The sequence below is a fragment of the Anguilla rostrata genome, chromosome 12 (assembly GCF_018555375.3).
Source record: "Anguilla rostrata isolate EN2019 chromosome 12, ASM1855537v3, whole genome shotgun sequence".
NCBI lineage: Eukaryota > Metazoa > Chordata > Actinopteri > Anguilliformes > Anguillidae > Anguilla > Anguilla rostrata.
In genome coordinates, this window is record NC_057944.1 from 10,003,263 (window position 1) to 10,016,861 (window position 13,599).

Here is a 13,599-nt window from a genome sequence, read left to right on the forward strand (position 1 = left end):
GTAAAGGCAATTACTCGCTCCACTGAGCTTTTAACGCAGCCACATAAATAAATAAATGAATAAATAAATAAATGGAACAGTAAACTATAACGCTGCGGTTAACTATGTGTGACGCACATTCAGTTTGAAACAACTGCCCAGCACCACTTGTCATACACTTGTAAACTTGAACGCATGGTTGCTGTGACGATTAAATGCGACGAACATAAGCAGCCAAGTACAATTTTTTTTTTTTTGTCTTCATGCAGTGTAGAACGTGGTATGAAAGGCACAGGTAACTTGTCACTCCTAAAAGACTATGAAAGTACGGAGGGCTCAATACTGACTTCTGCTCACTGGGGCTGAGGTATGAATGGTGATCAGAGATTCCTTTACAGCTCTTTTATGCATGTGTGAAATTTCTCTAATTTTGCCTTTTGTGTTTTTTTGATAAAGGATAAAGATCCAAAGTCACTGCACTCCTGAAAGGTGTTGCTTCTTGACTGGAGCCACTGCAGCCTAATACTAAGACATTTATTGCATTAAATTTTATTGAATCGTATGTATGTCGCTGAGAGCTCCCCCGTGTTATTGGGGAGAATCTAAATCTTAAGAGAAAACCAGTGAAACTTTGACTAAATACCCAGTTTTTCTACCGTGTGCCAACGTAACTTTAACCTTTAACCTTTAACCCTTCTTTCCTCTCTCCATGATCCTTGTAGTTCTTTCCCTTGAGTCGGCATGGAGAGGCAGAACAGTGACAAGGAAAGCAGTGCTTGTGGACATTCACGCCTCACCTTTCTGAGACTTTCTCATAAACACAAACCCGCGAAACCCCGAAACCGTTTTAAAGAGAGTTTTGTCTCTTCTTGTTCCCTTTAAGGGCCTGTCAGCATCCGTCCAATGAAAAACCTCACAGCCATTGCTGGGAGGGACACCTACATTCACTGCCGCGTGATTGGCTACCCGTATTACTCCATCAAGTGGTACAAGAACGCCAACCTGCTGCCCTTCAACCACCGGCAGCGCGCGTTTGAGACCAACGGCACGCTGAAGCTGTCGGACGTGCAGAAGGACATGGACGAGGGGGAGTACACCTGCTGCGTGCTGATACAGCCGCAGCACTACTACAACCGCAGCGTCTACGTCACCGTCAAAGGTGCGGTACGCCCCGCCCCCACTGTCGCCTCCTGAGCGAAAAAAAATAACAGTTCACTCTGATACAAGAACTGGACAATACATGCAAGTTAGCTGGAACAGTTTACAATTTAGCACTTAGCCATTTGACAGATGCTTTTGGCCTAAATAAGTTTTATCCGAAACGACAGAACTGCATTTCACGTGATTAGAAGTAGAGTTGGGCAGTGTACACGTATGTACAGGCATATGCTCCGAACAGTGATGTCACCAGGGTGGAGGTCCAGTGAGCAAACACTGTAAATACTACCTTGTACCAATGAAAACATTGTGGCGACTTACAGTATGTGTGCCTACTGGGATATCCCTATATTGAGCTGCTATCAACCTGTCCACTTTGTTCAGTTTGCCAAACTCGGTGTGGCTTACAGTAGGATACTGTATTACGTAGCAAATTACATTCAGAATATGGGATGTACTGCAGAATAGAGGTTAAAGAACTGGGTTCGTAAGCAGAATTAAATGCATGTTAATGGATGATGTGGATAAATGTAGACTTTGCCTGAGTGTATGTTGTATAGAGTGAGATCAGTTCTTTAGGAAATATGTCAACAATAAGTAATGGTAGATGTAAGGAACAGGGTTATGATTTTTAGTCTGAAAGTGAACCGGTGTGAAATTATGATGTATTATGATCTTATAGACGCTTAATTAGCTGAGAACTTATGACGTAGTATCAGTTCCAGATTGGGTGTTTACTGTCCTGATGCTATATGGATAGAACTTCTTTTGTCTATCAGTGAGTGAGGCTACTCTTTGAAATATGCTCCTCCACAAATAATTTTTTTCTGTGGCTCCCTTCTCTTTTTTTAAAAGGGGGGGGGGGGGGTGGAGGGTGGCTGTGCGATGTGCCGTTTCCTCGGCAGCGGAGTTGGTTAATTGGCTCTGCCAGGCCCTGTGATTCTCCAGCAGTCGTGGAGAGCAGTCCCCGGAGTCCATTACTCCTGCTTTGTGGTGAATTAGATAAGTGCTGAAGTGGCGCTTATTTCAATGTTATTTTAACTCATTGATTCTCGAAAGCGACGGTTTCTAACTGCCGCCGCCGCGCCCCCAGAGAGGCGCCATTTCGAAACGCGGCTGAAGCGGCTCTTCGAGCGTCCTTTACCGTGTTACTCCGCAGTCTCCGCCCCCCGTGCTGTTTCAACAGGGCACTGCGGCTGAGAGAGCCAATTAGCTGAGGCTCGGAAAGCTGTTTTAACTCCGTTAACGTATTCTGAGATATCACTGGTTGTTGTGGCACTTTCGTACATTATGTCTGTATTTTGTGTCTATGTCAGAGGTTGTTTTGGCACTTTCATATTTTCGTGTCTTCTGGAAACACTGGCTACTATCGGACAAGGAGTTCCTCATAACCTGCTTTTCCAACATGATCATGAATATTATGGTCATGAGGATGTTCATATTTTCCTTCTTTTACCTTTGCCTGTTTATTTAAAGAGTAGATGGCATGTAATATTTGCTAAAATATATGGAAAATTTTATGGAAAGCCAATTAAAATGTTATATGACCTATCATGAAGACTATGTTGCACATCTTTGTGTAACCTTAAATGTCTTCCCCCCTGCCCCCAGTGCCCCCGTTCATCCAGCCCTTCGAGTTCCCCAGCTTCTCCATCGGCCAGCGGGTGTTCATCCCCTGCGTGGTTGTGTCAGGTGACCTGCCCATCTACATCACCTGGCACAAGGACGGCAAGCCCATCCCGGCCAGCCTGGGAGTCACCATCGACAACATCGACTTCACAAGCTCCCTGCGTATATCCAACCTCTCGGTGGAGCACAACGGCAACTACACCTGCATAGCCCGCAATGACGCTGCCACCGTCGAGCACCAGAGCCAGCTCAACGTCCGAGGTGTGAGGCCAAGACCGGGGGGTCTCACAGTAGGATGGGCAGGGGTTGCAAGGCTTGGCTCCTAAATTAACTTGAATATCTTTACCCAAAGGCTCCTAAACTTACTTGAATATCTAGACCCAAAGCCTCCCAAACTTACTTGATTATCTATAACCAGAGGCTCCCAAACTTACATGAATATTTAGACCCAGAGGCTCCGAAACCTACTTGGTTATCTAGAACCAGAGGTTCCCATACTTACTTAAATATCTAGGCCCAAAGGTAAGATCGCAAGTTTGGCACATGTGCTGTAAGCACTTTAATCTCCAGTCCATGGCAGGGCACTGAACCAATGACCCTTGATGTTAAAGTGGAGTCTAACTTTTCTCTTCTCTTCTCTCTGTCTTGGCAAGTTCCACCGAGGTTTGTGGTGCAGCCCCAGGACCAGGCCGGCATTTACGGCAAAGCCGTGATCCTGAACTGTTCGGCAACAGGTTCCCCAGTTCCCACCATTGTGTGGAAATACTCCAAAGGTAAAGGCACCCTACACCATCCTTCCTGACAGTGAGCCTTCAAACTGTGGCTATGTCATTGCAGAGCTGGGTGTTGGAATTTCATTTGAACAGAAATTCCACTCATCAACTGAATCAAATGAATTTCAATGGAAGTGACCGCAACTTTATTGCATCTCTTTTTCTACAATATGAATTTGTGCTGAGAGATGCGTACTAATGGTGGTGAGTCGACCCAAAAAGAGTCAACTCCTCAACTCTTTCACTCTCAAGACTCGGAGTCGACACCCTTCCTGTGATTCAAAGAGTTGAGACGAGGTGGTGTCGACACCAAAGCAAAGATTCAGAGTCTAGACAAGGTGGACTCGACTCCCATCCAGTGATTCGAAGAGTGAAGACGTGGCGATTATTTAATTTTAACGAAAATGGGAAAACAATGCAGAAATCAGCATTTGTCTTGCAAGGGATTGGATTGTGCTGGCAAATTGCAGGGTGGAAATCCGTGGGTTTGGGGGGCAGCATTCTGAACTTGTGTTGATGACGCTGTCCGTGCTGCACAATGGTAGAAATCATAAAGTGCAGCTGGCAGGTTGAAAAGTAATTGTTGGACGGGTCACAGTTTACAGTTGTATTTTGTCCGTTAAGTGATCGACTGATGAGCTGCAACAAAAAGGGAACTAAATACAGGTGGTTGGGATAAGCTGAGTGACTGGAAGAAAATCAGCACAGATAATTTCAGAAAACAGAAACAGGTTTTTTCTTTTTTTTTTTACTATTTTTGTCAGAGAGTGTGAGCTGCCCCGAGTTCGTTTTTTAACCAGTTTCAACCAGGTTTTTTGTTTGTGGTTGTGTTTGTTTTGTCTTAAACTACTGACCACTCATCATCTTTTGTTTAAATGCATTGTTAGGATACCAGAAGTTATGTGCTGTAGCTATTATTTATGTCTTTTTCTTTGCTATGAGCTGTAGCCTATAGGCAAAATTCAAACAACGTCAGAAGGCCCAAAGAAACTTTACTCTAGGTTTTCTCAGATGGCACTGTTAGTTTAAAATAAGAGGTGTTGATTGAGTCACATCATTTCAAATGTTCATTTTGATGGGTAGGTTTGCTAACCTAATACTAGCGACCTGTGCAGGCAGTATATGGCTTAGTGGCAGACGGCACAGAGCATTAAAGTGTGTGTAAAGTGCGTATTTAGCTAACTTACATTTAAAAGGGCATCGACTGTCAAACTGTTTCCATGTACATTTCTTGATTAGCAATCGAGAAATTAACTGAATAACAAAAATTAGTAAATATAGCCATTTGTCAATGTGCTAGCATCGTAAAATTGTGTAGCATATGTAGTGACAGCCGGAGCGCTATTAAAAGAGGGTGTAGAGCATTGCCTTTAAACCAAACAGTACCCTCAACCTAGGTGTTTCTGTCAACTCCAAAAATCCCAGAGCCGAAATGTCACTAATGTATACTGAGACTATAGAGGTTGAGTGCGATATCTCCCTTGAGAGAACATTTTGGATGGCAGAGAGAAGGGAGGTAGCTTTAACCAAGGTCCCTGAAACAGTGTGCAGGGTTTGAATGAGAGCACCAAGCCCTGAGGTTAGGGATGTAAGAGAGGTCCGGTATGGCATCCCATAGGGCTTCTTTGGGTCCCTTGGCTGCACTGGTACACAGCTAAAGGGCCGCTGGTGTGGTATGAAGGGCTCCTGTGGCCAGAGCTGTCTTGCTTAATGAAATCTGACAGCATCAGTCAGACCCGCCGTCACGGCGACCGTGCCGCGTCCTCGCTGCCAGTGTGTCTCTCTGCCCGCGCACGGGGGGAAGGCGGGCTATGCCTCCACCCTGGCATCTGCCCGCGCACGGGGGGAAGGCGGGCTATGCTTCCACCCTGGCCGGTAACTGGGATGGCGCTAACCCACACAGAATCACAGCGGAGCGGGGAGGTCAGGTGGAATTAGCATAGGCAGTCCTTCTCTTTGTGTTTGTAAAATCTATAACCCATGAACGTCGCCTGGTTTTGAGCCTTTGTTTTCTCTCGCTCTCGCTCTCTCTCTCTCTCTCTCTCTCTCACACTCTCATACTCTGTCTCTCTCTCTCTCTCGTTCCGTCTCTGCATGTTGGGAGAGAGTAAACGGCGGCGCCACTTGACCTCTCGCTAACCACAAGCTCTTGACGGCGTTTTTAATTAAGGGCGGAAAAAACCCACGGCGTGTTAAACGTTCCCTCGTCTTTTAGCGGACAGCTTCGCTGCATACTAATTTCGAGGATAATTCATACTTATGCCTAACACACCGTGAGCTCACCTTCATTTGTAGCCGTTTAATTGAGAGAGTCCACTTGAGGTGTGCAGTCCTGTTTTAACTCCCAGAAGGCCCTGCTTCTTAAAGGACTAGTAGCATCAATAAAGCCTAGGGCATCTCAGTCCAGTGGCTATATTTGGAACAGAAACAATTATCTTTCTGTTAAATGCAATAGATGTGCATGTCGTTGCCTCTTTATCTCAAACTGTTTGAAGTGACAAAAATGGCACAGCTGAATTTGAACGCACTCAAATTTCTTGGACAATCGGTGTTTTGGTCATGTGACTGATCTTCCCAAAATTGGTCAGCCATTTCCTCACCATCTGAAAATTCTGATATGCAGAACAATTAAACTCTTTACTACTCTTTTTTAAGTAAATGATTTTTGTTTGTTAAAATATGTGCACTAATAAAATAATAGAGAACAGAGCAGACTATCAACCTGAACCTCCCTGTTTGGACCTTAAATTCAGGAAGGAAGTATATTCTGCCCTAGGAAATTTCATTGCAAGTGGTCACTCTACATTACAAGCATCTAGGTGCTCAAAACTTTTCTGAACATCTGTTTGAGATATATTTGCTTTCTTGCACTCAATTATCCTCAAAAAATTTACAAAATGCAAAACACTCTTAAAATAAATCCTTTGAAACAGGAAGAGGAAGAGAAAATAAACATATACAGTTTATCTAGTACTTACAGAGGACAGTAATTTCAGCACTTTTCTAGGTTATGTCTTAAGGCTTTGGATTTACAAGTTTCAATCGTGTTTCTCCATTTCAGAATCTTATCTTGGGATTAATATGCACATTATGTATTTAGTAATCTCCCTTTCTCAAGTTAAATTCTCTGCCACATCTGCCTGGGCTTAGATTTACGTCGTAAAACCTATACATTGACAGTTTGAAATTGTTTTCAAAGCTCTCTGGCCGAATGTTTGGTTAAATCCTGATGCAAATAACAGAGATACGTTATTGTCTTTAGCTTGATCTAGAGCCAAAGTCTTGACCTACTAAAGGTCTTTCAGTGTGTATGTGTGGGCCATTCTGCTATCATCTTGCGAGTCCCCACTGGATTTGAAGTATGTGCTTTAAATGTAAACCGATTTTGCTTTTGTTTTCCTCCTGCTATTGACAGTGTGCTGGTCAGGATATTGCAGAAATGACTCTAATGGAAATAGGGGGATATAATTTGATACTCAAATGGATATTTATCTGTTATCTCACATCAGTACTGTGCATTATGACTAAATCAAACAGGAGCTAGTACCAGGAGTTCAAAGGTCGTCCTGAGCATTTTCAGCCAATCATATCCGCTCCTTGGTCAAAAACAGTGACTAGAAAATGGCTGCATTCCCAGAGCTCAAGTGGAAGTCTAACAGTACCAGAATGTTTTGTTTTGACCACAGTTGTGACCACAGATTATTTTGACACCAGGTGCTAGCTTATTTGTTACTTCTGTCCACTTTTCCTCTTTACCACTGGATGCTGGTAGCAGCTTTTTCACAGCTCAGAATGTCTATCCCCACAATTGTACTTAGTCGTACCCCTAAAATGAATTTTCATGTGATGCACTCAATTGGAGAGTTTTGGCTCCTGTTGTAAAAAAAAGGGGCTGGATCGATGAGAATGAATTAACTGCGGGTGTGGTGGGGGTTTGGTTTCATTATGGCCAATCAGATCGCCCCCCTTTCTTTTCTTTTAAAAACAATCCCCACGGCCAACTGCTAATTTCGTCCTGGCTGAAGAGCAAGCACATTATGTGCAGCTCCTTTGCAAGCCTTTCTATGAACCATTACTCATGCTAACTAAACAAAGGTAAGACTGAATAGTTTAAATTTTCATATTTATATAGCATTGAAGTCCACTGCAAAAAAAAAAATAGTAAATGAAATGTTTTAAAATTCTGAGAGCACAAAGCTGGGTGCGCAGCTGAAGGGATGGTTATAGAGTCTATGATGTCATCTCTGCAACATTGCTCTTCCTCTCTCCTCTTCCTCCTCCTCATCCCTGGTTGTTGCCCCACAGGCGCCGGTGTGCCCCAGTTCCAGCCCATCGCCCTGAATTCGGGCTTCAGGATCCAGCTGCTGCCTACGGGCTCCCTGCTCATCAAGCACGTGCTGGAGGAGGACAGCGGGTACTACCTGTGCAAAGTCAGCAACGACGTTGGAGCCGACGTCAGCAAGTCCATGTATCTCACCGTCAAAAGTAAGCCTCGCCTTCACCCGCCGAGCCCAGCCAGGGCAGGGATAAAGGGAGGTGGGGGTGGGGTGGGAGTGCGTGTGTGGGGACGAAATATGTACTGGTGACTTGGGAGGAGGTGTGTGCTGGTGACTTGGGCTAGCTTTGCATTAAATAGCTATAGTGTTACTGAGACAATATATCATTATAGATAGAAAGTCTATTCTATTGTTTCTTGTCTGCTCTATCCTTGTTCTGGCATAACATGGGGGTGGGGGGGGAGTTCATGCCCCCTCAATATTTATAGAGAATTAAGATTATGTGTGTGTGTGTTGGGGGGGGGGTTGCAGAAACTGCAGCGGTGCCACCCTGAAAGTTCAAATCAAACCTACACCTTTGGTTGTTGTTTTTTATGCTGGTGATTTACAATGGCTGCCATTTTCCAGAGTGCACTTAGAAGTCAGCTTTGGACAAAAGCATCAGCCAAATTAATTTATGCATCGTAAATGTAGCCCAATATAGCATGGAGCCAGAGGGGACAAAGGTTAAAAAGCAGGGCAAGAGGGGGCAGGGATGGTTCTTCAGCAAAGCTAGCTCGCAGCTTACATATATATGCTTAGAAAAAAATGTCATCAGGCAATTGGAAATCTGTGTGAAGAAAAGCCAGAGAAAATGCTCTGAAGCGCCTTTAACCGAGTCTGCTCGAGTAAAGGCAAAGACAGATCACTTTGTAAAATGTGTGTGTCAACTCCTCTACTCCCCTAGTGTGTGTGTACAGTATGTGTAGTGTGTGTGTGTGTAACAGACATTACCTGGTATTTAAAGGAAAGGGAGACTACACAGTCTGCCAGGTGGGTGGGGCTATCCCATGTGACGCCGGCCTCACTGGCTTTAGCCAATTGCAGCATTTGGCTTCAGTCAAGAATGTCTAATTTCTTTGATTGACTGATAGAAGCCGTAGACTGAAAATACAGGGTAACTGTAAAGCTGGAGACGCAGTCAGTTGTTTGGGGGGGGGGGGGGGCGGTGCGGGCGGGGTCAGTGTGTCATAGACGACGGGTGGGGGGTGGGGGAGGGGTGGGGGGGGATGCGGTGGGAGGTCAAGCGGAATCGCCGCTCCGCTGCGCTCCGTGGAGAGGAGAGCCACGGGCCCCCAGGCCCGGCAGGAGGGAGGTTTCTGCCTGGCTGAGTCCCGTGAGGAGAGAGGACGCGTGTCGCAAACTGTGTGTTTATCCGCCGAGAAGCCAGGCACTTATGTCCCCTCCATTACACCCTGAACTCCTTACTCAAGGCAGGGCTGCCATCTAGAAAAGTATCTGTCTCTCTCTCTCTCTCTATCTCTCCCTCCCACTCCTACTCTCTCTCTCTCTCTCTCTCCCATTCCCACTCCCTCTCTCTCTCTGTCTCTGTCTTCCCCCCCACTCCCACTCTCTCTCCCACTCCCTCTCTCTCTTTATTTATATGTGTATATATATATATATAGATTGATAGATGGGTAGATATTCTTTTACCTCTGTCTCTCTCTATGTCCCTGTCTCCTGCTTTCTTCTTTCTCTGTCTGTCTCTTTCTCTCCACCTCTTTCTCTCAACCTGCGCCTGCATCTTTCTCTTTCTCCTGCTCTCCTTCACTCTTCTCTCATCTATCGGCGGGATATTTTCACCCGTAAACAGGCACGTCTGTGTTTACCGCTAAGCCTGATTTTTCGGGGTCACACAGAGTTTATGTTGATGTGGTTGTTTTATTTTGGTTTGATGCCGCAGCGCGTCAATCTGTGGGGAAAAAAAAAGAAGCTTGGCGTTGAATGCAGTTCTGTTTGTTTTGTCTGCGTTTCGCTTTATTTTATTTTTCTGTAATCGCGTGATTTGTTTTGCCCACCGGGATTAATTTGGGCGAGAAACGCTCTCTCTGCTGTGAGACAGCCTGCTCAGCCTGCTGAAGATCAGCCCACCGAAGATCGGACCGCCCGGGCAGGTTGCTTTCAAATCAGGCGGAGTGGGGCCGCGTGGCTCTCTGAGTCTGCTAATCACTCTCCGGCTACAGGACCAGTCTGACGAAAGGCCAAGCGCGCCGCGGCCTGCAACGGAGGGGGCTCTGCCGGCTACCCCCAGCAGGGGGCGTACCGCTCTGGGACTGCACCGCTCTGTGTGATTACTGACGTACAGGAGAGCGGTCTGTCCAGTGTGCTGTAGGAGCGAAACAGAAATGATTGCTGTGGTAATAATGTCCGATGTCTGCATATGAGATTTTCTAAACGCTAAAAAAGATGCTTTAACCCTTTGAAGAATTACCCTTAGGTTTTTTTTGTTGTGGAGTTCTAGAACTCCGTTTCTTTCAGTTATCAGTAGTGATTGTTACATCAGCATTAGAATATTCAGTTCAGAACATTCTAATCATATATTTTCAATCTTACACCTTAAAGGGTTAATGACAGAATCACAGGATCATGATTCTTCATATCTGTGTGAAATGCAATGCTTTGACCCTGTATCAGGCCAGAAGAAGAGGGTGTAGCTTTTTGTACCGAGGCAAGGGGTTTTCTCACCTGTCTGAATGCTGGGTATTGCCAGACATTATTAATCAAACTCATGAGTAATTTTTGGTTTGTGCTGACGGTGGCTTCGTCAGGAACACCTCCCTCTGCTGCTCTGATTCACAGCCCAGTCTGGCCCCCTCGCGGGGGGAGGGGTTTATTTGATGGGCTCAGATTTTGGATTGCTTTATTTTCCTGGCTCTGCTCTTAAAAAGACACAGCTGGTGCAGACCCCACACACACACAGAAACCACTCACAACACGCACACACACACACACACACACACATCACACTACACACACACAGAAACACACTCACCCACACACACACACCACTCACCACCACACACACTCTCACACACCTCACTCATCACATACACTATCACCTCTCTCACTCACAAACAAACACACACACATACACACACACCACACACACATACACACACCACGCAAACACATACACACACACACACACACTCTCTCTCTCTCTCACACACACACACACACATTCATGTAGTGTGGTGCTCATCAATGCATGTTTATGTTAACAATGCACACGGCCTGGGTTTACGGGAATTACAGGCAACAGCATCTGATGTGCAGAAAGTGCTGTTGACCCATCCCGTGCTGTATATTGCTGTATGTGTCATTCACTCTTTAAATACAAGCGTTTCAAATAATAGATGGGATATAAAAAGAGGTGGGCTGGAAGGGTGACTGCATTTAAATTTGAAACCGCTGGAGTCTGAGGATATGCCAACGGGTCAATGATATTCCATTGTTATACATTTTACTACACTTCCTATTATCCAAATATATGTACAGTAACATACAAGTTTTAAATGCGAACAACAGAATGGATAGAGTATCTTTTGAGTCAGGGTCCAGTGGTGTTAGCCCTTCTACTTCTGTTTCCACTAGCTGTTAGATTTTGCCTCTAACACCGGTGTTTTTCCAACACATGAAAGAATGAATGAATTAATTAATAAATTAATTCTAAAATGTTATCGCACAGTTTCACTTTTTTGTGTGCCTATATTGATATAAACGATGCTGGATTTTTTAACTGCATTATAAAGCCTTTTTTTGTACTGCTATACTGACACGACAAACATTTAAGTGTTAGGCTTACTGACGCGGGGTGACTGCTGGGGCGATGCGGTGGGAACGTTCTGTGTTTTCCGTAAGGAGAGGAGAAGACAGAGAGAGCTCATTAGAGCCAACATGGAGGCTCCCGGGAGACCGGGCTTCCACAAACACGAGCCCAGGTGCTCAGGGACGCAGCGCCACTGCACCTGTGCCCGCCACAACACTGTGAGCCGGCCTCCTCCAGGGAGGGCCCCGCCCTGAGTCACATGACCTGTCCCCAGTCACCTGACCTGGCCCCCTGGCTCAGAGCCTGGCTCCCAGTCGCCTATCCTGGGCCCCAGTGACATCACAGATGTAACTGTGGATTAAAAAGATGATCGAATCTGTATTCTTAACACTTAAGCTAGTATTGCTTCCCTTCCATTGAAGCTGAAATATTGCTAATTCAATTCCTTGTCAGAAGCTAACAGAAGCCCCGGAAGGTCATGCTACTAATGAAAGCCTTCTGTTCTTAAGGAAATCAGAAGATGAAAGGAATTTAAATGCTTGGAGAAAAATGGGGGAAAAATGTAAGATGTTAATGTGAGAATCGACCAGTCACATGGTGCACGTCTCTGTGTTTTGTGTGGCTATCAGCCAATATGTGTGTGTTAACTGTATGCGGATGTGACTGTGACTGTGTGTGTATGTGTGTGTGTGTGTGTGAGTGAGTGTGTGTGTGTGTGTTTGTGTGTGTATATGTGTGAGTGTGTTTGTGTGTGAGAAAGAATGTGTGTGTGGTGTGTGTGAGTGTGTGTGTGTGGTGTGTGTGAGTGTGTTTCTGTGTGTGTATGTGTGTATTTGTGTGTGGTGTGTGTGTGTGTGTGTGTATGTCCCCGAGGAGAGCTGTGTTTGTCTCAGACAGAGAGACTCTCTGTAGGGAGGTCCCTGCACCAGTCTGATAAGAGCAGAGCAGGAAAATAAGCTCCAAAATCTGAGCCCATCAAATAAACCCCTCCCCCCGCGAGGGGGCCAGACTGGGCTGTGAATCAGAGCAGCAGAGGGAGGTGTTCCTGACGAAGCCACCGTCAGCACAAACCAAAAATTACTCACGAGTTTGATTAATAATGTCTGACAGTACCCAGCGTTCAGACAGGTGAGGAAACCCTCTCCCTCCGTGCAGAAATCCTCACTCTGTCCTCCGTCACTCTTCTGATATTAGCACCTCCTCTACGCCGCGATTGGTCGGGGACGTGGCAGCGCTCCTCACGTAAGCAGGTCGCCATGGAGACGGTGGGCGGGGTGCAGCACTGGGGCAGTTGAAGGCTGGGGAGGGCTGTTGGGGCGGGGGGGGGGGGGTGGCCCAAGGTGTCAGGAAAGCCTCCCCAGCCGCGCACGTCTCCTTTTCCCCTGGCCGTTGTCATGACGCCAGATCGTTTTGGCGATGGGGGGGCGGGGTAACACGTCAGCGCTTACCGCGTCAGAGCTCGTGTCTGCGCGAAATCCCACAGCCCCCTTTCCGGAAACATCCGGGAAAACCGCGCCCGTCTCCGCTGCCTGCGTGGTGTCAGTTACGAGCGCTTGACGATGACATTAAACAGACATGGCCGCTAAAAACGTACAAATCGAACTGGGAATTGCCTTTTTTGCCCCTGCTGAAGGGAAGGCGAGGTGGCTTTCAGGACACCCCCGCTACCTGTCCTCAGGATTTCGGCTGAACGTGAGCTGACAAAGGGATGTCGCGCCACGAGCGTTTCCCGGTGGGCGGAGCCAGCCCCCGGGAAGGGCGGGGTTTTTAACTGAGCGGCCCCGCGGAATTCCTGGGGCCCGGGCACGGAGCTGTGATTGGTCGACGAGGGAAGCGGCTCTCTCTCCGCGGCGGCGGCCTAATTAGCGCGGGGAGAGGAGCCGTAATGGCGCCCGCGCCTTCGCCTCTTTCTTGGCCCGTCGGATGATTAACGGCTCTAATCTTCCCATGCACCCCCCCCCCCCCCCGACTCCCA

The 13,599-nt window shown here is 46.5% G+C and overlaps 1 protein-coding gene across 3 annotated transcripts in view; it reads left to right on the forward strand.

Moving 5' to 3' along the window:
• dscamb (Down syndrome cell adhesion molecule b) overlaps positions 1-13,599 on the forward strand; it is a 151,441-nt gene that overhangs the window by 100,441 nt on the left and 37,401 nt on the right. For all 3 annotated transcript variants that reach the window (XM_064301649.1, XM_064301646.1, XM_064301647.1), the window contains exons 8-11: positions 863-1,138; positions 2,749-3,027; positions 3,420-3,539; positions 7,845-8,024. In XM_064301649.1, coding sequence (XP_064157719.1) covers positions 863-1,138; positions 2,749-3,027; positions 3,420-3,539; positions 7,845-8,024 — 855 coding nt within the window. The remainder of the gene's footprint in view (positions 1-862; positions 1,139-2,748; positions 3,028-3,419; positions 3,540-7,844; positions 8,025-13,599) is intronic.